Source organism: Zingiber officinale, chromosome 8B (genome assembly GCF_018446385.1).
Source record: "Zingiber officinale cultivar Zhangliang chromosome 8B, Zo_v1.1, whole genome shotgun sequence".
NCBI classification, from domain to species: Eukaryota; Viridiplantae; Streptophyta; class Magnoliopsida; order Zingiberales; family Zingiberaceae; genus Zingiber; species Zingiber officinale.
This window is the reverse complement of record NC_056001.1, coordinates 108,086,797-108,107,503: the sequence shown is the minus strand read 5'-3', so window position 1 is coordinate 108,107,503 and position 20,707 is coordinate 108,086,797. Positions and strand designations below refer to the sequence as shown.

The following is a 20,707-nucleotide window of genomic DNA, read 5'->3' as shown; positions in this document are numbered from 1 at the left end:
AATTATTTAAGTCCAAATATTTTTTAATATTCGTAGATTGTATACTAAATAAATTTAAAAAAAACAAAGAAATAAGCTCAAAGTTATAATTCAAAGTTGATGCCATGAGTAACTTGATGTTGAGTATAGATTGGAACTTAATGTTGAATTTGAATTCAGAGTGCAACACTAGTTCAATGCATAATTAATAACTCTGAATTATGCATTGAACTAGTGCTGCACTCTGAATTCAAATTATTTCCAATCATCAGAGTGCTCAACAGTATTCTAAATGCACTATGAATTTAAATTCAACATCAAGTTCCAATATGTTCTTATAACTTCAACATCAACATTAACATCAAAGAAATAAGCTTATTTATAACTTCAAAGTTCTAATATGTTATTATGCCTAAGCAATTGTTATAACTTCAAAGTCCAATCTGTTTCACTCTGAAATAAGCTCTGAAACACGTAGTTAAGTACATTAGATAAAAAAGAAAGCTCAAATCTTGGTTTAATTTCTCTAGAACTCATTATAAAAGCTTTGAAACTTTTAAATAAGGAGGAATTAAAGGAATAAAGTTGTGCACACCAACAGTTGAAATCAGCCCTAACGGCGGCAAAGCTTGGGCCGTCGCCGGTCGTGGGCAGGGCTGGGCCTCGAAGGAGTCAGGGAATTGTGTCGTCGCCGCCGGATCGCGATGGGTTTCTGTGTGAGTCGAGGACGCTGGAGGCCGTCGGGGACGCTGGAGGCCATCGGGGATGCTGAAGGCCGTCAGGGCTCTAAAATTTGTGGGCGAGGTGGTATTCATGTCGCCGGCGGATCGCGGTGGAGTTCCAGACGCCGACGGATCAGGGAGGTGGAAGATCGCGAGAGGCTAGGGCTCGGGGCGCGTTTCTGCGTGAGTTGTGTTTCTTCGTGCACGCGCATTGCACGTGATAGCCTTTTTAATCGATTTTTGTGGTCCAGGGATGGTCCAGGGAATACTGGTCCAGAGGATCCGAACTATCAGCACCGAACTTGCTGGGTGCTTTCACTGGACCAAGATACGATGGGAAGTACCTCAGGCAGGATCTCTTGGACCACTTTTTGTGATCAAGGGGATGTGTCACTCGTATTTGCGGTCGGATCACGGTCGCGATCCGGCCGCAAATGGTTGCGATCCCTTCCTAGGTTCAATTTTCCCACCAGATTATAGTTTTTGTTCGGAGCGGGCGGCCGGAGGCCGCCCGGAGGACACACTCGCTTGGTGCCCAGTAACCTAGCCGCTTATCTACCACTGGAGGCCTTCGGGCGACCTCCGACTGCCCGCTCCGAACAAAAATTATAACCTGGTGGGGACGGTGAACCCAAGAAGGGATCGCAACCATTTGCGACTAAATCATGACCATGAACCGATCGTAAATACGAGTGACACATTCTTTGGATCATAAAAAAATGATCTAGAAAATCAGTACCTTCACTCCAAGATTCAACTTTTAGGGAACACAAACTTAAGTCAAACTTTGACCAACATCGTCATCCCTTCTGTTGACCGCAAAGTTTCTCAACCCATCATCTTCTCGACTTATGAGTTTATAATTAAACTAATCCCACTCTTCGTCTTAATTAATTACTTAATCTTGGGAAGATTTTATAGGTAGATATGGCGATCCATATTAATTAGTGTTTTTTTGGCAGACGGAGGAGAATCCGTTGAAGAACGCTCTTCTGTCGGGCATCTGCATCAGCACCTCCGCCGCCCCCACATACCTCCCGGGGCATTACTTTGAAACCCAAGACGATCAAGGAACGACGAAGAGGTTCAACCTCATCGACGGCGGCGTGGCGGCAAATAACCCTGTAAATTCACACATGCACATTCTGCTCGTAATCTAGGAACTAGTTGTTATATGTAGTATTGATCATGAACAGACGTTATCCGCCATAAGCCAAGTGACGAAGCAGATTCTGAAATCGAACACGGATTTCAAATCGTATGAACCGGTCGACTACAGTCGGTTTCTGGTGATCTCGATCGGGACCGGAACAGATGAGCTCGCGATGGGTTTACTCGGGTGGTTGTACAACCGAGGAAAAACTCCCCTCATTGACATTTTCTCCCAGGCGAGCTCAGGCATGGTGGATATCTATGCAGCAGTTGTGTTTCAGGCACTGGGCAGTGAAGGCTACCTTCGCATACAGGTAATTAACCAATTAATTAATCATCGTAAAATCGTACCAAATTCATCGATTCTAATTAAAACAAACAAAGAAACAAACTGAATCCTAGGACGATACATTGACTGGCGATGCGGCTTCGGTGGATAAGTCGACGGAGAAGAACTTGAAGAATTTGGTGGAGATCGGGAAGAAACTGCTGCAGAAACCGGTGTCGATGGTGAACCTGGAGACAGGGCATTCGGAGCCGGTGGTGGACGAGAAGGGAGGAACCACATCGAACGGAGATCGACTCGGCAACTTCGCCAAGAAGTTGTCGGATGAAAGGAAGCATCGCCAGGGCCGCAAGAGAGTTTGGCTCCATTGCATGACAGTTGTGGATCCTATTGATCTCTGAGCACCTTCAATAATTAATGTTGTTCATCTAAACTAGTCATCGATAACTACTGTTGTTGGGATTATTCCACCAATTTATCAACTTGTAAGCGTGATCAATTTTTTTAAGCTATTCAATGTAAACTCTGTAGTATAATATATTTTTTTATTATCTGTCTATCTAATATAAAGAATCATGATCCAAACACAATACCCTACCGAGTCCACTGACTCTGACTAATAACTTGAGCAGCATGTGGACTTGTAATTTGCTAACCCACATTCCTTGATTTGAAACAATGATTATTACACATCACACGCTAAACACGGACGACATCTAGTTCCATACCAATTGAATTTGGGCAAAAACTTTAGTAAGAACCTTAAGTTCATAAGTTTACAGACACAACAGAAACATATTTTTGATTTTTTTTTTTCTCTAGTTCACTATCGAACTACCATTAACCTCTAATTAGAGATGTCAGCGGTCTCCAATCCGCGTGTCGGCAATAAATTCTCTAATTCACTTGTTGTTGGTTGCCGTAAAAAGGATAAGCCCCATAGGCAAATGCATACATGCCAGGATAGTGAGGTAAACTATACCCATCATATACCTGCCCGACATAGTAAACACCATTCCATTGTCTGCCACGTTCAGCTCTCGACTGCAAGAACAAAAAAAAAAGTAAAAGAGGGTAATTAACAATAAGCACCATATACATAGGCGGCTATTAATCCTCAATCTAGATGTATTATCGGTGCTAAGCACCATGAGTTTATAGAAGCTTCATAAGTATTGGACCTAAGAGGGCGGAGTGAATGGACTCTGGTGGATTCTGTATGCATCGAAATCTAGTGCAGGTAGTAAAGAATCTAACAAATGTAGTAGTTAAACTATCAGGCTATAGAGGATGCTCTATATAAATATCAGATAACAGAATAAAACAGAATGAATCTATCAGCCTGCATCTCCTTAGATGCATGGGTTCCTTAGTTCGACAAGAGGAACTATTATTTAAAAATTCAATCAACTCCTGTCTTTCCTATTTACTCTTTCCCACTCCTCTGTTGCTGTTCTATTCTACATCCCTGATACACAACTTCAGAAAATGAACTCCTTTACAGGAGAAAAAAAAAATGTAATGATTATGTTTAGTAAAACAAGGACTAGAAGTCATGACTTATACCTGTTTTTTGGCAGGATGACGACCCCAGGAAAGCCGAACCTTCTGCTTGCCAATGACAGTGCCATTCAAGTGTTGCAGAGCTTCTTCAGCATTACTTCTGCAATTCATTAAATACTTATAGAACATTAATCTATATATAAATACATTATGAATAAAAAAGTATTAGTAGAATGCAGGAGATGAAAGTTATTGTGTCGCCACATTTATATGGTCTAGAAACAAAACTAAGTAGTACCTATGAACAAACAAGACGAAACCACATTGCTTTCCAACGGGAATTTTGACTGAGGTGATTTCACCGTACTGAGAAAAGGCTTCCTTCAGATCATCTTCACTGACATCAGGATCAAGTCCACCAACAAATACCTACAGCAGCAATTTTGTTGTTAAAAGACAACAAAAGCACCACTAATGTGATACTTTGTGGCAAATATGGACATATTACTGTTGTATTAGTTGAATCTACATCTGATTGGGCGAGAGCTACAGATGCACCACTTGTTCCAAAACCACCTACATCATTATTTAGAAAAATTAAACATGTAAAGAAAAAGAAGGATGCACAGTTTAATGAAAGGAGAAATAGAAGAATGATTTCTTGGATGTTTATAATTCAAATCCTTAAAGGGGAGTCCTGGTGCAACGGTAAAGTTGTTGCTTTGGAAACCGCCTCTTGCAAAAAGCAAGATAAGGCTGCATATAATGGATCCTTCCCCGGGATTCTACATAGCGGGAGCTTCATGCACCGGGCTACCCTTTTATAATTCAAATCCTTCACATAGCATCAATCAAATGTGCTAAATACAAAACAATGGTAAGGTGAGGCATTTGAATCAAGGTATGTCTGAGATTGCAAGCCATATGCTGGCACGTCTCATAGAAAAATGCCAAAAATATTAGTTAAAAAAAAAAGAAAATATCACTGGTTATTTTTATAATTTTGATCTGGTATATAGTATCAGACTAAATGTATGGTCATTAAGGAATAATAAAACTAAATAATGAGTACCTTTTGAATTTAGTTGAGTCTGTATTAGAATGAATCCAAGTAGTTTTTTATCACTTGAAATTTCAACAAGTTAAGTCTGTATGGTCATAAAATGTGGTGCATTAGCCATATGGCATAAACCTACTCTAAACTAGGAACTGAGTTCTTAATCTGCATCGATGTAAGCAATTCAAGTTCAAGTTAGCAAACAAAAGTCTGCTGGTTAGAGTTTTTGATCCTGTGCTTTGAACTGCAAGAATAGTTTGTTATAGTTCTCATGGACACAAAGACTCATATCTGTCCTCATGGGGTATCTGTTCGTAACAAAACCAAATACTATCAAGTACTCAATCTTGTATCTGTCCTTGCGGAACCAAATACATTTGAACTCAGCAAGGGTCCTTGAAACAGACTGCACTACAAGGTCTTCCTTAATTCTATTTCTATGCATATTGTTCCTTAAGATTTATTTAGCTTATGTGAAATTGGCTCAGAGTCCACAAAGCACTTCCTCTTGCAATGTGATTTGGCTAAATAGGATTGACTGATAATTATCCCTGCATTGCACTATCAACAAGCTCGTCACTGCTATATGGCAGGTGCATACCTCACGGATTGACTAAAAGTGCCTAATCTTTGGAGTAATTATTAGCTGGACCAATGCCATCTAGAAGGCAATGAATATAAGATTTTATACAAAATACTATGAGCCAGTTATGCAATCTTCTACAGCTTGATCAATTATCTATTACTTAAATGGCATGAATGCTTAATTATCTTATTTTGCTTTTGTTTTTTTTCACTTGATATCTTATAATGTTTTCATTGCAATCCTATAATGTGTATATACACACCCAGATTTTTAAAAGACACAAGTAAAGAAAATGAAAAAATAATAATAACAACGAGGTTGTAACTAAGCTTTTGCAATCTACAACTTCTAAACTTGAAATGCTGTTCCAGAAAGTGTAGCAAAGAGAGACTACCCACTATCCATGTATTAGACAGAAAATTCAAGAAGACTATATAATATTATGGTTATAATTTTCAGAATTAATTTGTAGAACTTGTCATCCAAACAATTCATAAAAGAAACACAATAACTCAAACATCTCAAGCCTCAAGGAATTAGGGTGTTATTTAACTAATTTGTTTGATGACTTGAAATCAATATCGAATGACAGTTGAATTTAAATGGATATCATTATATAGCACCAGCTAAGGGTGGCTAAATATGTGAAATGATTGTAGAAATTGAACAATATCTGTTGAATTTGCTAATGTTGAGGAAAAAGATGAATACATACCAGAGAACTTTCTAGGTGTAGCAACACCAATGCGCATAGGCCTGGTAGAACAGTAAACACCATTCATCTCTGCAATGGCAAGTTTTCTGTCATTCTCATCTCCAAACCTTACAAAACCATAACCTTTTGAACGGCCAGTGTTTGCATCCACAACTACTTTTGCACCCTTTACTGAGGAATATTTATTAGCAAATATTTCTTGCAAAAATGCATCAGTGACGTCACAAGCTAAATCGCCTACAAAAATTGAATGACCAGAAGCCAGATCTGAATGTTTGTCACCCGTACTAAATGACGCCCAATTTAACCTAAAAGGCTGATCTGTATTTGGCATTAGACGACTACTGCTTCCCTGAAGTAATTTTTCAGCTGTCACACGTGAATGAAACTCAACAAAACCATAACCTTCTGATTGTCCTGTCTGTTTATTACGAATAACCTTTATTGAAACAACCTGTACACAAGTGTCCTATCAGTACATAAGCATAAGGTTACATGATTATAATTGAGTCTCATATATGTCTAACAACTGGAGACCAGAAAAAACAACAAGTGTCAGCAAATGTCGACCTTTTCATCTGATGCAATAATCCATGATAAGAAAAACTAATTATTTAACATGGTCTTAGTTATCTCATAAAAACAGTGGCATGGCAGGAAACCGTCAAATGTCACTACTAATAAATATCCTTCAGTTCCTTTCTTCGTTCGCTCCATTCATTCAAGTGAAAGTTAACAAGCGGTGCATGTCCCAACTAAAACGAAAGTGTGGACATATTGAGTTTCGACAAAAGAAGCACTCAAAATGGGAACACTCAACTATATGCTCGATCTACATCCTATTGGCATCCGTGAATTGGCTTCTTTTAGAGAAGTCAGAAGCCACTAGTTCTATGCAATTGATTATCTAAATTAAATTTTGATCCACAGGATCAGCTATTTCGCTGAGCAAAAAAGGTGGTGGATGCCCCCAGTTTTAGCTCATTTTGTCTCAAAAAGAAATCTAAATACCAATAGTATGTTCCTGACATTCAAAAATAATTACTGAGAAAAAATAAGATTAAATCAAAAGTCCTAGTTTGATATCCATGTACATAATTTTGGTGAGAGGAAATCTTTTTGATGGGACAACTATTTTCTATTTTGATGAGAAGAAGAACGTATTTGGAGAAAACAGTATTAATATCCAACTCTAAATGCTGGTCAGGTAACATACCATGTTAGTGTATGCAATGCTAGCTGGACAAGTCACTTTTTTTTTCACAATCATAGCCTTAATGTAGGGAAAGAATAAGTTATATTTAATTAGAAGAACGGACTGCTACCTTCTTCCCAATTAAATTTTCTCTTAAACGATAAGAACAATCAAGACAAGTCATCATGTTAAATAGACACAAAACGAATTAAAATTCACTCGAAAGATTTTACCAAATTCAAGCCAAGATTTCACACTTCCTATCAATATCACAATATCACTCGCTAGACAATTAAATAGCTGAATCCAAGTTACTAATCGGATCGAAATGACTACTCTCTGAAATAGATCCCATGAAACAAATAAAAGGATTCAGCCAGATCTAATTTCACGCTGCAATCAAAGAGGAGAGAGATTTCATCAAAGAATAAAGAATAGCATCTTATGGAGGTAAAAAAAAAATGAAAACCCAGACCTCGCCGGTATGCACGAAACAGCTATGGAGGTAATTTTCATCCATCCAAAACTGGAGGTCCCCCACCCAGATGGTCCTCTTCTCATCCTCTGCCGCTTGCTCCCCGCCCTGCTGCTGGTGGATCGATTTCGACGTGGGCGGAGGAGGAGGAGGCGTGGGGGGTTGACGGTAGGGCACGAACGGGTGCCCGTAGGACGGCTGTATCGACGGCATCATCGGGTGTTGCATCACCACGGCCGGCGCCGGGTACCTGACCGCCGACCAGGGATGGGGAGTCAGAGACGGAGTACGCCGCGGATCTACTCCGGCGGCCAGTTGCATCTCTGCGGAAGGTGGTCAGATGAAGATGGCGAGCGAGACGAGCTAAGCCACAAGAGGCGAGGGAGAGGCCGAGGACAGAGAGAGATCTGGAGGTGGGGGCGGAGGAGAAGGGTTTAAATATGAAGCGGCTTCGGAGAGACGTTTGATATAGACCGTCAGATTGAAAGGAAGAGAAGCGATCACCGATGATCTGTTTCCCAAAGTTCCTATGCCGCGGTTTTGACCAGATCCGTGTTTCTCGCTGGACTGCTACAAAATCGGCCCCGATTTATTGCCTAACGACATTCGTGCCGGTATGATCCATGAAATAATCTAGGAGTGATAGACCGACCAGAAAATTAAATTAAAAAGTAATATTTTCAATATTTCAATAATAAAAGATATAAGTTATAGGATCAACTTATAGTAATTTTTTTTTTCTAAGATTATATATTCATTGGGGATTAATTCCTACTCTTAAGTAAATCTATCATCTTCTAACCCTGGAACACACTACCCTAATAAAAGATAAGACATATAAGGAATATAATGAAAGCAAATTCAAACATTAAATAATTAACATTTCCAATGACAACTATATGATATTTTTAAAATCATCCACACGTTAAGGGCCATTAAGTATTTAAAAAAAATATTAATGATATTAGAAAGTTCTAAAGTTAGGAAAGACTCTTTTGGTATTGATCACTTTCTAACAAAGATTATTATAAAAAATTATTGACAATCTTAAAGAGTTCTAAACTTCTAATGGGTGCAAATAAATAATTTCAGTGCTTCAATCTCAATCAAAACTATTTTCACATTTAGTAGATATTGTTGTTCTTATAATTTAATTAAAATATTAATCTAATAGTAGATCATAATCCCTTTAACTTCTGTTTAGGTAGAGAAGTCAGGAATCAAGAAGAAAGCCCTTTCTTTTTAGGATATTTGACAAACTACGCTGTTTGCTGTCACTTGATTGTGGAGAAGACAGGGGGAGACTTTTCAGCTTCCAGCCACCTCGTCGCACCGGAACACCTCCATCATCGGCGGTGGCGCCGCCTTGCCCGCGTTCGGTGCCACCCTCACTCGTCCTCTGCTGTCCCGATCCGCCCCCGCCGCGCCACCACCACTCTTGCGGGCGCCAGGTGTATCTGGCCACCACCGCCTCCACCTCACCCCAGCGGCAGCGCTGGCGTCGGGACCTCCTGGCGCGACGGCCCCTCATTCTCCAGTACTCCTCCTCCTCCTCGTTGATATCCACTGCTTCCACTCCAAGTGTTGCGACACAGGCTCAAACTCCACCTCCACGGCGGCGCCGCCGTGGATTCCCGACTGCTCTGCTTCCTCCTCCGACGTCTTCATGAATCGGCAGCCGCCGCCCGCCGGGTGCGCGCACAGTTTCCAAAGTCGTAGCGGGAAGCAGGACGCCTTAGTTGGTTATTTACCTTGCGCGATGTCTGCTTTACGGCGTTAAAAAATTAAATAAAAAACCATATTGTTAATTTAAATTATTTTGTAATAATAATAATAATAATAATAATAATTAAGTAAGAAAATTAAACGCTGCATTTTTTTTTTTTCAATGCGTTCTTCCAAAACCATCCCTTTAAACGAAGCCGCCGCCGCTGTCTCTCTCGATCGCGGTCTGAATTGATCTCCGCTTCGCCGCGGTCGCCCCACCGCTCTTCCACCGTTCCACCGGCAGGCCATAGCTGCTCCAAGAGAGGTAAGTTACCCCTCTCTCTTATTATCACCTCTGCGGGGGAAACCCTAATTCTTGTCTCTATAGGACGTTGTGAGGGGACCGAGAGTTAGGGTTTGGTTGATCGCGGTGGCGGCAACGGGAGACAGAGTCTCCCTTTGGCATGGCCCATCAGAGCAAATTCGTTTCTGTTAATCTGAATAAATCATACGGCCAAGCCACCTCTTCTTCCACATCTGTTCATGGCCGCCCTCGCCCTGGCTCAGCCGGAGGTGGTGGGAGTGGAGGTATGGTCGTCCTCTCCAGAGTTCGGAGCTCGGTCTCATCCTCCGCGAAGGCCGCCCAGAAGCTTGCCGTTCCACCCCCCTTGAATCTCCCCTCTTTAAGAAGGGAACATGAGCGCCTCGATCCTGCTTCTTCGGGTTCCGCCGCTAGCCATGGAAGCCCAAGGCTCGGATCACGCACTGGCTCTTCGGTTTTAGGCTGGAGCAAGCCATCGATTCCACCAACATCGCCTTCTGTGCCAGAGAAGGACGGCAGCATCAGAGGCCAGGCTCAGTTGGGGAGATCAGCCATCACAAGCGATGGGCATGCAGGTAACCCTTACATGCCACCCGGTGCTCGTCCAGGTGGCCAGCCGCATAATGTTGCATCTGCAAAAGGGTTTTTGGAGAAAGCTGTGATCTTGAAGGGTGAAGACTTCCCTTCTCTAAGAGCCACGTTCAGCTCAGTTCCAAAGCAGAGAGAGGCATTGAAGCAGAAGCAGAAGCAAAGGCAGGGAATGGAGGAGCAGTCCAACCAGCGAGAAGTATCTGATCTACGTGCACCTCTTCAGATGAGGCCTCAGATCAGATCATCTCGCCTTATTACAGACAACGTGGCAGATGGCGATGGGGTGTCAATCCAGCTAGTTGGTTCTCCAGACAACTTGCAAAAACAGGGCAAGCACTTGCCTGCTCCATTGCCACAAGTTCGACTCCATCACACATCAGATTGGACAGATGATGAGCGTGATACGGGCCTCTGCATTCCTGAACGGGAGAGGGATTATGGGTTTTCAAGATCTCAATCTGTTCAAATTCATGATGTGTACGATGATCGAATACTGCAGGATACTGGAGCTGGCAGTCCTTGGTCCAGAGATTTCTTTAAAGGCGGTTCTTTGGGGAGGGATTTACATGATGCAACTAATGAAAAGCATGAATTTGGCTCTTCAAGGTTTTCAATGAATCCAAGGGATAGACCAAATGCCAATGCATCAGGAGTAAACAGAGATAGACATAATGTTAGACCCTCAAGTGGAAACAGGGAAATGAATGCAGATGGCATCAATGCTCATTCATTTTACGGAGAAAATTTTGGTGATCGTTTTAGTAAGAGGAGCCAGGATTATAGGCATGGAAGAACAGAATTGGGTTCCCTTGAGAGCTCAAGAATTGATAATAAAGCCACAGCAGAATCCTTCAGCGGAAAGAGTGCTGAAAAGAATGTCCATAACCACCAGAATGGTTATCCCAGTAGTTGGTCAAAAGAAAGTTCTTTTCAGAATAACACACTGTTGAAGGGCCAAGTTCTTACCAATAATAAGACCACTTCCTTGAGTGATCCAATACCGTACTTTGGTAGAGAAAAGTGGTCTTCATCAAGTGGTGGAAAACAATTCCTTGAAGATTCTGAATTTGACAGCAAGGATCCTTTTTCAGGGAGTATGAAAGCCATGAATGCTAAAGTGTTCAAGAAGGTTCCAGAGAAACAAGTTGATTTGCATGATCCAGTTAGAGCGTCATATGAAGCGGAACTCGAGAGAACACTTATGTTGCAAGAGCAGGAACGTCAACGCATTTTGGAAGAGCAATCTAGAGTTTTGGAGCTGGCACAGAAGGAAGAGGAAGAGAAGGAGAGGTTGGCCAGAGAAAACGAGGAAAGAAGAAGGTTGCTTGAAGAAGAGGCAAGAGAGCTTGCTTTACGGGAAGAGCAGGAAAAATTGGAGGCTGCTAGGCGAGCCGAAGAGCAAAGGATAGCAAGAGAAGAGGAAAAGAGGAGATATCAAATGGAGGAAGAAAGAAGGAAAGAGTCTGCACGAAAGAAACTTTTGGAGTTGGAAGCCAGAATTGCAAGACGACAGGCTGAAGGGAAAGATAATAGAGTTCCTTCATTTTCTAATGAACAAATACCTGAATTTTGTAAGGAAAAAGACATTCCTTTAGTCACAGAAGATGGAGGTTGGGAGGATGGTGAGAGGATGGTAGAACGAATCACTGGGTCTGGAATATCTGATTCTTCATCTGTGGATAGATTTCTGGAACTGGGTTCTAGGTCTCAATTTCCCAGGGATAGTTTTCCTTCATTTGTTGATAGAGGAAAGTATTCCTACGGTGATGCAATTATTCCTTCCCTAAATGAAGATAATACTTACCATAACTCAAGGCAGGATGTTTTTGGTTACAAGAGAGGCTTCCCTAAAAAAGAGTTCCATGGTGGTGCTGAAAAAATGCCTAGTAGACTATCCTCTAAAGAAGCGATGATGGAACCTTCTCAAATGCCAGAAGAATTCCGTGAACATAGGAAACAGAGATGGAATCCTAACAAAGGGCATGATTATCTCAAGAGGAATAATGATGTTGATGAGAGTAACGATGGTGTTAACTTTGGAGATGTTAGAATGATGCAAGGAAATTCACATGGAAGTTCCCATGCCCAGTATTGTGGATTATCATCTGATTATTCAGTTGATGACTTTTCCTCCTTCACAAGGTCCAGCCAATTACCAAGGCAACCTCATGTGCCGCCACCCCCTTATGTAGCTCCTTTGCACAGAAATTCCTTTAGAGGCACTACAGAAAGAGCTAGTTCATCAGGTTTCATAGATAATGATAGTCATTATAGCCATGCAAGTATATATGACCATCGGATCATGCCAACAGGTAATGACGGTCTGCTTCAGGAAAGCCGTCAACAAACACAAAAAACTGCTTCTTTTGAGGGAAATGCTATCAATTTAGAGCAAGAGTCAGAGAAAATGAGCCCAAGATGTGGTTCACAGCTCTCCCTGTCTGTTTCAAGCCCACCTACTTCACCTGCACTTCTTTTGCACCATGAGATGGATGTTTCTAGGGATTCTCCCCCACTGCCAGCTTCTGCTGATGGTGACCATACAATTATATCTGACAGTGAGCATATTGTATTCCCATTGGAAGGTGGTAGTATGGATAGAATGATGACTTCAAGTTCAATTTCTCCTGAAGTTGATGATGAATGGCCTCTTGAGACCAATGAAGAGATACTGGAAAATGAGTGCGATGAATTCCGGGACATAGCTGAAGCACATGAAGCTGACAACAGTAATCATCATCAAGTCCATGATATGGAAGATTTACAATCCGATGTGCAGACAACTGGCAATATGGAACAAGTAATTCTTGGATTTAATGAAGGTGTTGAAATTAAACTTCCAAATATCGATACCTTTGAGATATCCTCTAGCAACAGTGAAAAGGAATTTAAAATACATGGAATTCCTGTAGGTTGCTTGGAAGAATTGATTACTAATGGTGAAATGACTGCAAGAAAAGGTACTGCCGATAGTTCTCTGACCAATATAAGTGAAATGGAACAGGCTCTACACAGTTTATCCCTTGATCCAGCAGGAGAATCTGACTATTCTGCAAACAGTATTGGGGCATCTCAAAGCTCAAGATTGCCAGATCAGCCTATGATTCTTGCCACAAGCTTGTCAATGCCACCTTCAACCACAGATGCACCCAGTTTATCCTTTCCTTCTATTGTTAGTCAGGTTGAAGCTCCTGTCAGTCTTCAGTTTGGTCTGTTTTCTGGTCCTCCTTTGATTCCTTCTCCTATACAAGCCATTCAGATTGGTTCAATTCAAATGCCAATTCATGGTTATACGCATACCAGTCCATCTCTACCACAGGTTAATTCTTTCCATTCTCCTTTGTTCCAGTTTGGCCAGCTTAGGTATGCCCCGACTCTCTCTCCGAGTACATTGCCACCAGCCCCTCATGGCACATCTATCATTCAGCCTCCTGTTCCATCTCCTTATTCATTTAATCAAAATCCTGCTGGTGGTTTGTCTAACCAAGCAACTCAAAACATTTCTCAGATGACAAAACGAGATGGAAAATTTTCTAGTTCTTCTGATAAGCAAATTTATCATGTGCAAAACATAGCTGAACCGTCTCCAGGAATTTTTGCAGCTGGGCAGCTTAATCCATTGTTAGAGGCAGGAAAGCATGCTTCTATAGCTTCTCAGAATGGGACAAATGCATGTTTTATGGGTGACAAGAAAGGTACAAATGATTCAGCCTCTCATGCTGACAGTCATGTTTATGATGATACCACTGAGAAGAGAAATTATCAAGGATATGGTAGGCGAAGAGAGCCTCAACCTCAACAGCATGGTGAATTTCATTCTTCAAGGTACATTTCTGGACGAAAAGCTCCTCTAGGTACTTTAGCTGAGGCTCGAAGGAAGAGATATGCTCACAGTGTTAGAACTCCTGCCCCAGCATTATTTCCTGATATGGATGAACTGCAGGGAGATTTAAGCAGCTTTCTTCGTAGATCAAAGAGAAATACCCGAAGAACTGAATTCAGAGTCAGAGATAATATTCAGAGAAAGAAAGTACAAAGCATAGAATCATTAAATAATGTGGGGTTAGATGTGAATTCAGTTGCTACTGGAATTACTATAAGGAACTTCAGTAAGAAAGATGAAGCTTTGAATAAGTCAACCAAGATTACCAATCAACCAAATGGCTTCAATTCAAGTGCTTCTACTTCTCAAGCTGTGAGTTCTGATAGGAAGGCTGACAAAGTTTCGAGCAATGAATTTCTTTCAAAGAACACCAACATTGACAAGTCTCATGCCGGTAAAGGCAATGCATATGCAAACGAAACTATTGAGGATGACGGTGATGCTCCTTTATTGAGCGGAGTTGTTCGTGTTTTTAAGCAAACAGGAATTGAAATTCCTAGTAATGAGGATGATTTTATTGAGGTAAGGTCGAAAAGGCAAATGTTGAATGATCGACGAGAACAAAAGGCTAAAGAAAATAAGTCCAAGGCTAGGGTGCAAAAGGTAATTTATTTAGCTTAATTCCTGTGGTTGTCTAGAAGTATTTCAAAAGACATTTTTTTTCTTTTTGTTCTTTTTGTGATCAACAGGCTCCTGCCAAACATTCTTCCACTTTACAAAGTAATGCATCCAAAGCCAACTCTAATAAAATAGTTGAATCTTCTCTTGGAGACACAACTAATATTGCTTGCTCTAATCCACTTGTTGCTGGGGGAAAGGGATCTACCAAACTTGAGGCATCATTTGCATTTACTGCCAGCATGTCATCTCAAACTCTGCCTCCAATTGGCACTCCTTCAGTAAATATCATTTCTGAAAAAAGATTGAACAAATTAAAGTATGGACTATCTTTTGGGCAGTTTCCTTTGTTTCTATAATTGGTGTCTTGATCACAATGCATTTTTTTACAGACCAAGCCAGGTGATATCTGCACCTGCTGTATCTGATAGTGAGTCAATTCCTGTTCTGGGGCCATTAGAAAACAAAAATGATGATTATTCTCCAATGCCTTTGAATTCGTGGGACAGTGAAAATCAGGTAATGTCTTGCAATTTATCATATAGTTCTTATCTTGCATTGTGTAGTTGTCTTTGACAACTATTTTTATTGCCTGCTGTGTCCAATAAAAGCAAATACGCTACCTCACCAACATTTGCTCATTCAACTAGTCCCCTCATGCGGATATAAACCACCCTTGTTTGTTTGAAGCTGTCGCAGTTCTTGGTAGAATCTTTGGTAAAACCCCATTCTGCAGTTTGGAAGGCGTGTACTATCTTACTAGTTTATAAGAAGACATCTGTTCTACATGATCTAGGTTCTTTATTTAATGAAGTCAGATTTGTAGTTTTACATGCTTCCCAAATCTTGATTCAGATTTGTAGTTTTGCACACTTTCCAAAACTTAGCATTCGTATGATTTCCCCTATTTCCATATCAAGTTTTATTTGCTCGCTCTAGCTTTCATGTTGCCTAGCTGCACTGATTTCTATGCCAAAAATCAACTAGCATGTTACATGCCAGATTTATTCTTTATTCATCATCATCATTGTCATCCCTTCAGTTCTAACTGGTTTAAATGGTTGATTTTAAACATTCCAAATCACCTTAATCTGTTTAGTTTTTAATTTTATAATACATTAGAGATCAACCTAATTGCTCCCAGGTTGCATTTCTTTAATTTTACCTTGTAATCCTGCACATCTGTTTTAGCACTGGCTGAAGTTTTGATGGTGCAGTGGGTTAAGCTTGTAGTCTTTTTAAGTTTTGTGAACGTAAAAGGTTGGGGTTGTAGGAATCAGGAGGAGAAGTATATGGAACGTGCATCTCCCTAATTCCAAGTTCACCAAATTTAGCTGGGTCAAATATGTAGCCTTACAATCATTTGTTACGTGGAGAAAGATTTTTCATTCAATATTAAATTCCATGTACTATCACTTAGCCTATCTTTAGTTCTTTGTGATAGGAGAAACTTAATTATCGCAATAGAGCAAATTCTTGAATTTAGCTTTCATCTAGTTAAAAAATTTAATTTTAAACTCTCATTTGCATTAAAAAAAAAAAGAATCATTGAACCTGAAAACTTGGATCTGTGCCTTCAATTTTGTTTCTGGTCAAGTCAAGCCTTAAAATCTTAAAGCAATCTAACTTTGACTCGTTCCTATTTTGGTGAGCTTCATTGTTCTTCATGTTAGACAATATTCACAATTGATTAAAATGATTTGAGGTTCTTGCAAGCAACAACTTATTTGGTCATTTTTGCGAACTGTTTAATCTAATAATATACTCCTCAAAGTATACACAATCCGATGATTCTTATCCATAACTGATCAAAAGAGATTTGATTAATTTCCTTCTCTATGAGGCTTTTGAATATCAGCACTTTGCTAATTATCCTGAATATTATTTAATTGTTTAATTGTTGCCGGTAACTATGTAATTTAGTTTGATTATGCACATGCCAACTTGACAGTGATCCAATAAAGTATAACTTGAATAAGCAATTATGGGCACTTTCATTCCAAGGTTCCTTAATCAGCTACCAAGTCCTTTTTTTTACTGCAGATTAATTTGAAAATCATCCCACAAATGTCTCCTTTTATCTCTCATTAGTTTCTTCTTGTTCAGGACTCAATTTTTTTTTTGCCATATTCTCTATTTTTTGTTCTTGTTTTTACCTAGATCTCATATTATCCAGAGAGAACAACATGAATTGTCAAGGTCTTGGTGAATCTTTCAGATCACTGCCATCTTCCCCTCAATATGTCTAAGCTGCACATGTTAATTTAAAAGGTTGTAAAGAATACATTCTATTTAGTCTGTTTTGTTCTTGTGTTTGACTTGAAACGCTTGTCATTTCTACAGACTTTCCTTGCAAGCCAAATTTAAATTGGTTCTAAGCTGTAAAATGATCAAAGAATAGGTTTTACCATGTCTTGTTGCATAATTTGTTTCACAATAAATTTGAGCTTAGATGCTTTTTTTAGTCAAATTTTGTTTTCTTGGCATTCACATGGCACTTAGATATTTCTAGGATTTGTTATTCTTGGTGTTATAATGGTCTTTGCATAATCAAGGTGATTTGCATTTTATTCATTACCAGATTGGATTTATTTATATGTTCTGGAAATTTTTGAATAATGATTATATTGCTGGAGTAATTTTTTTCCATAGCTGTAGGAAGCAGAATATTGTCTTTTTTATATTTGTTTTTTTCTGGAATGTGGTGCATTATCTTTTTACTCATTGATGGAACTTATTTTCCCATCATCTCCATGTTGAATTTTATGTGCATTATGTTTTGTTTGTGGTGTTTGAACAATGATGTTATCATTTTTCAGGTGATTGATTTAACGCAAACTCAGCTTGATGAAGCAATGAAGTCGGCACATTTTGGCTCACAATTAGCATCTAGCATTGTTCTTGAACCCCCAAAATCTGTAGCATCGGCTGTGACTCCAGAGAGCACTTATCCTTCATGTGCAACACCGATAAGTTCGCTGATTGCTGGTGAAAAAATCCAATTTGGTAAGTGATTTTCTTCAATATTCAACCTGTTCTTAGTGTTTATGGACAAAATGTTGAGTTTGTATAATTCTTTTGGTTCAGGAGCAGTGATTCTACCAAATATTTTGCCTCCTGTTAGCCGAGTCATTTCCAAGGGACCTGGGCCTCCAGATTCAAGCATATCAGACGTGAGCAAAGATCAAAATTTGATGAACAACAATCATGCTATGTTTCTGGTCCAAGAAAAGTGTTCTAGTCAACCATCTGCAAATCTCAAAGATGCAGAGGCAGAAGCTGAAGCAGCCGCTTCAGCTATTGCAGTAGCTGCCATTACCAGTGATGAAATTATTGGACCTGCTATTGGTCCCTCAGACACCAAAACTTACTCTTCTGATGGCACTGCATTGACTTCTCGAGGTGATAAAATAAATCCTGTTATCTTACTTGTACATTTAATATCTCATCATTATAAAGTCAATGCTCTAACAAGCTAATGAAAATGCATGAAAATTTCAACAGGTGTCACAGCAAACCAAGATATAACTGTCCAGTCTTCCAGTGAAGAGTCTTTAACTGTTGCTCTTCCAGCAGATCTTTCTGTAGATACTCCACTCTCAGTATGGTCTGCTTTACAAAGTCCACAGGCTTCCATGTCAATGCTTTCACAATTTTCTGGAGCACCACCTTCACATTTCCCCAGCTTTGAGATGAATCGGATAGTAGATGGGTGTCTTTTTTCATGTGGGTCAAATGATGAGTCTGCCGGATCACAGGGACATTCTCAAAATGCTACTTTAGGTTCAAGTACACTGGGGGCATGGCCACAGTACCACTCTAGTTTTGACCCTTTTTATCGCCCACCGGCAGGCTATAATGGTACATTCATCAGCCCTGGTGGAATATCTGGCGTTCAATGCCCCCCTCACATGGTCGTCTACAATCATTTTCCTCCAGTTGGACAATTTGGGCAAATAGGATTAGGTTATATGGGAACTGCATACATCCCTGCTGGGAAGCAACCTGAGTGGACCCAAAACCAAGCTTCTTCTAATGCTAGTGACAATGAGGGTGATCCAAGAAATCATAACACTATATCTGGTCAGGGAACCCCAACCACTGCACCAAGTACTGTCCATAATTTAGCTCCAGGGTCATCTCTGATGGTTGCTTCTCCTCTGACTATGTTTGACATGAATCCTTTCCAGGTAAATATGAATTGAGCTATAGCTGAAACTAGAAACTTTTAAGTTATATCTGAAATGCAATAATTCCTACTGCATTGTTGTTCCAAGATGGCAGAGTCCTATTTTATGTTTCTATGAGTATATGATGGATTTTTCTTATTATGTTTGAAATTTGACCGAAAATATGACATTTTGCTTCTTGTCCGTTAGAATCAACTACCCTTAATTTACCTGTGTAACTTGAGTATCTACTTTCTGTTCAGCCAACTGCTAATATTCCTCTGCGAGCTTGGTCTCATGTACCTCCACCACTCCATTCCGTTCCTTTATCCATGCCACTACAGCAGCAGAAGCAGCCGCCTCTGCTGGACAGTCGGATCCCTTTACAATTTGGTCGGACTGGTGATACATCCATGGGAAATAACAAGTCTGATGTTTCTCATACATCTCCATCTGTAGAAGTTATTGGAACTATTTCCATGCCCAATTCTGCTGCCCCCAACATGTCAGGAGAGTTTGTTTCGACTAAGCATCCAACTTCTTTCACTGCCAATAATGAGTCAGTCGGACCTTCAGAAATTGCTATAAATGTGAATGAGAAGCAAGGTACCAGCACAGCAGCACGAGCTTTAGGGACCATTGTTAATGATGGCGGGCGCATCAGTGCAAGTAGCAGCAGACCTAGTGGCCAGATGACAGATGTTCCCTCAAAGACTCAACCACCAACAGTGCCTGGAGGCAATCACCTTCATGCAGCTGGATATGGTGATCAGCATCGTGGAATTGTGAACCGTGCAGGCTCTGGATCCGAATGGCATCATCGGAGATTCCAGGTCAAGAAACAAGGTTCAAGTGCAGACAAAAATGCTGCCCCTAAAATGAAGCAAATATATGTAGCTAAGCCATCTTCCGGTGCAACCTCAAACCAAGGCCAGATGAAAATTTGATTGCATCATATTGGTATAATCCTTCGGTGTTTCTATCTTCGCAATAACAGAAGTTGCCATATCTCTGCTTTAGTTAGCTTTCCCATCAACCATGAGAAGCTAAAGACTGCACCCTTCAACTCTCTGTTCCCATGTTTAGTAATCTATTCTTGATGGACCGTGATTTATATTATGGTTTTGATGATGCTTTTATTTGTATGGTCTATTATATACAATTTGCTTGTTTTTGTTTCATTTGAACAAGGTCGATCTTGTTATAGTTTCATTGATCATTTTTGCCGTTGAATCTTTCCATGTACCAGAATCACCTGTCACTGATTTCCCATATTCCGTGAGCATGCTTGCTAATTTGTGTAACGAGTTTTGGGTTATGAGGATACGTTGCTGGGTTCCTGCTTGATGCAGTAGGCTATCTTGTTTCATTCTCAGTTTTTGTATCTTCCATACTGAAGTTTTGTTTTAAAGGCATTGATCCCATCAATAAATAAGAGATTATTTTTGTGATTTAAATTCGTGACCTTCTAATTACATGACAATAACTTTACTGGTACTATGCTTCCCTTCACTGCACAACCTACACAAATAAAAAAGTATTACAAGTAAATAACTAAGCAAAGGCCTCCATTAAATCCTTGGCAAAGTAAAATTTAATCCAGTGAGGACACAAAATTGTGAATCTCTTTATTCTTTTCTTTTTGCATACATTGTTTGTGTTTTATCATTTTTTTTTGTTACACATATTGCGTGAGAATCTTCATAAAATCACAAATATTTATCAATTCTTATGGACCTATAAAAAA

General features: G+C 40.0%; 3 protein-coding genes across 4 annotated transcripts; 2 read left to right on the top strand and 1 right to left on the bottom strand.

Moving 5' to 3' along the window:
• Window positions 1–729: 729 nt before the first annotated feature.
• Window positions 730–2,656, top strand: LOC122016585 (patatin-like protein 3). Its single transcript, XM_042573941.1, has 5 exons — window positions 730–783; window positions 1,438–1,558; window positions 1,665–1,825; window positions 1,898–2,167; window positions 2,256–2,656. The coding sequence occupies exons 1-5, from the start codon at window positions 745–747 to the stop codon at window positions 2,538–2,540; spliced, it is 876 nt and encodes a 291-aa protein (XP_042429875.1). The 5' UTR covers window positions 730–744; the 3' UTR covers window positions 2,541–2,656.
• A 127-nt stretch (window positions 2,657–2,783) lies between these two features.
• Window positions 2,784–8,080, bottom strand: LOC122016584 (polyadenylate-binding protein RBP47-like). Its single transcript, XM_042573940.1, has 6 exons — window positions 7,671–8,080; window positions 6,001–6,454; window positions 4,151–4,218; window positions 3,941–4,071; window positions 3,706–3,802; window positions 2,784–3,183 (listed from the first exon to the last, which is right to left on the bottom strand). Exons 1-6 carry the CDS (start codon window positions 7,989–7,991, stop codon window positions 3,037–3,039), a joined length of 1,218 nt encoding a protein of 405 aa, XP_042429874.1. The 5' UTR covers window positions 7,992–8,080; the 3' UTR covers window positions 2,784–3,036.
• A 1,465-nt stretch (window positions 8,081–9,545) lies between these two features.
• LOC122016583 lies at window positions 9,546–20,193 on the top strand. 2 transcript variants are annotated; one of them, XM_042573939.1, is made up of 8 exons: window positions 9,546–9,702; window positions 9,766–14,776; window positions 14,863–15,110; window positions 15,184–15,310; window positions 17,635–17,797; window positions 17,879–18,193; window positions 18,296–18,981; window positions 19,224–20,193. In XM_042573939.1, exons 2-8 carry the CDS (start codon window positions 9,842–9,844, stop codon window positions 19,905–19,907), a joined length of 7,158 nt encoding a protein of 2,385 aa, XP_042429873.1. In that variant the 5' UTR covers window positions 9,546–9,702; window positions 9,766–9,841; the 3' UTR covers window positions 19,908–20,193. The 2 variants fall into 2 exon arrangements, with proteins under 2 accessions (XP_042429873.1, XP_042429872.1); XM_042573938.1 differs by having other exon boundaries at window positions 17,611–17,797.
• Window positions 20,194–20,707: the final 514 nt, after the last annotated feature.

What these genes read in the sequence shown, in the direction of transcription:
- LOC122016583 (XM_042573938.1), top strand. Translation starts at nt 9,842, where the DNA reads ATGGCCCATCAGAGCAAATTCGTTTCTGTTAATCTGAATAAATCATAC. An exon ending in AAAAGATTGAACAAATTAAA is followed by an intron (nt 15,111 to 15,183) that starts GTATGGACTATC and finishes ATTTTTTTACAG; the next exon opens with ACCAAGCCAGGTGATATCTG. An exon ending in TGGTGAAAAAATCCAATTTG is followed by an intron (nt 17,798 to 17,878) that starts GTAAGTGATTTT and finishes CTTTTGGTTCAG; the next exon opens with GAGCAGTGATTCTACCAAAT.
- LOC122016584 (XM_042573940.1), bottom strand. Translation starts at nt 7,991, where the DNA reads ATGCAACTGGCCGCCGGAGTAGATCCGCGGCGTACTCCGTCTCTGACT. An exon ending in TAGATTCAACTAATACAACA is followed by an intron (nt 4,072 to 4,150) that starts GTAATATGTCCA and finishes TTGCTGCTGTAG; the next exon opens with GTATTTGTTGGTGGACTTGA. An exon ending in TTCGTCTTGTTTGTTCATAG is followed by an intron (nt 3,803 to 3,940) that starts GTACTACTTAGT and finishes AATGAATTGCAG; the next exon opens with AAGTAATGCTGAAGAAGCTC.
- LOC122016585 (XM_042573941.1), top strand. Translation starts at nt 745, where the DNA reads ATGCTGAAGGCCGTCAGGGCTCTAAAATTTGTGGGCGAG. An exon ending in CTCTAAAATTTGTGGGCGAG is followed by an intron (nt 784 to 1,437) that starts GTGGTATTCATG and finishes CTAGAAAATCAG; the next exon opens with TACCTTCACTCCAAGATTCA. An exon ending in AAGGCTACCTTCGCATACAG is followed by an intron (nt 2,168 to 2,255) that starts GTAATTAACCAA and finishes ACTGAATCCTAG; the next exon opens with GACGATACATTGACTGGCGA.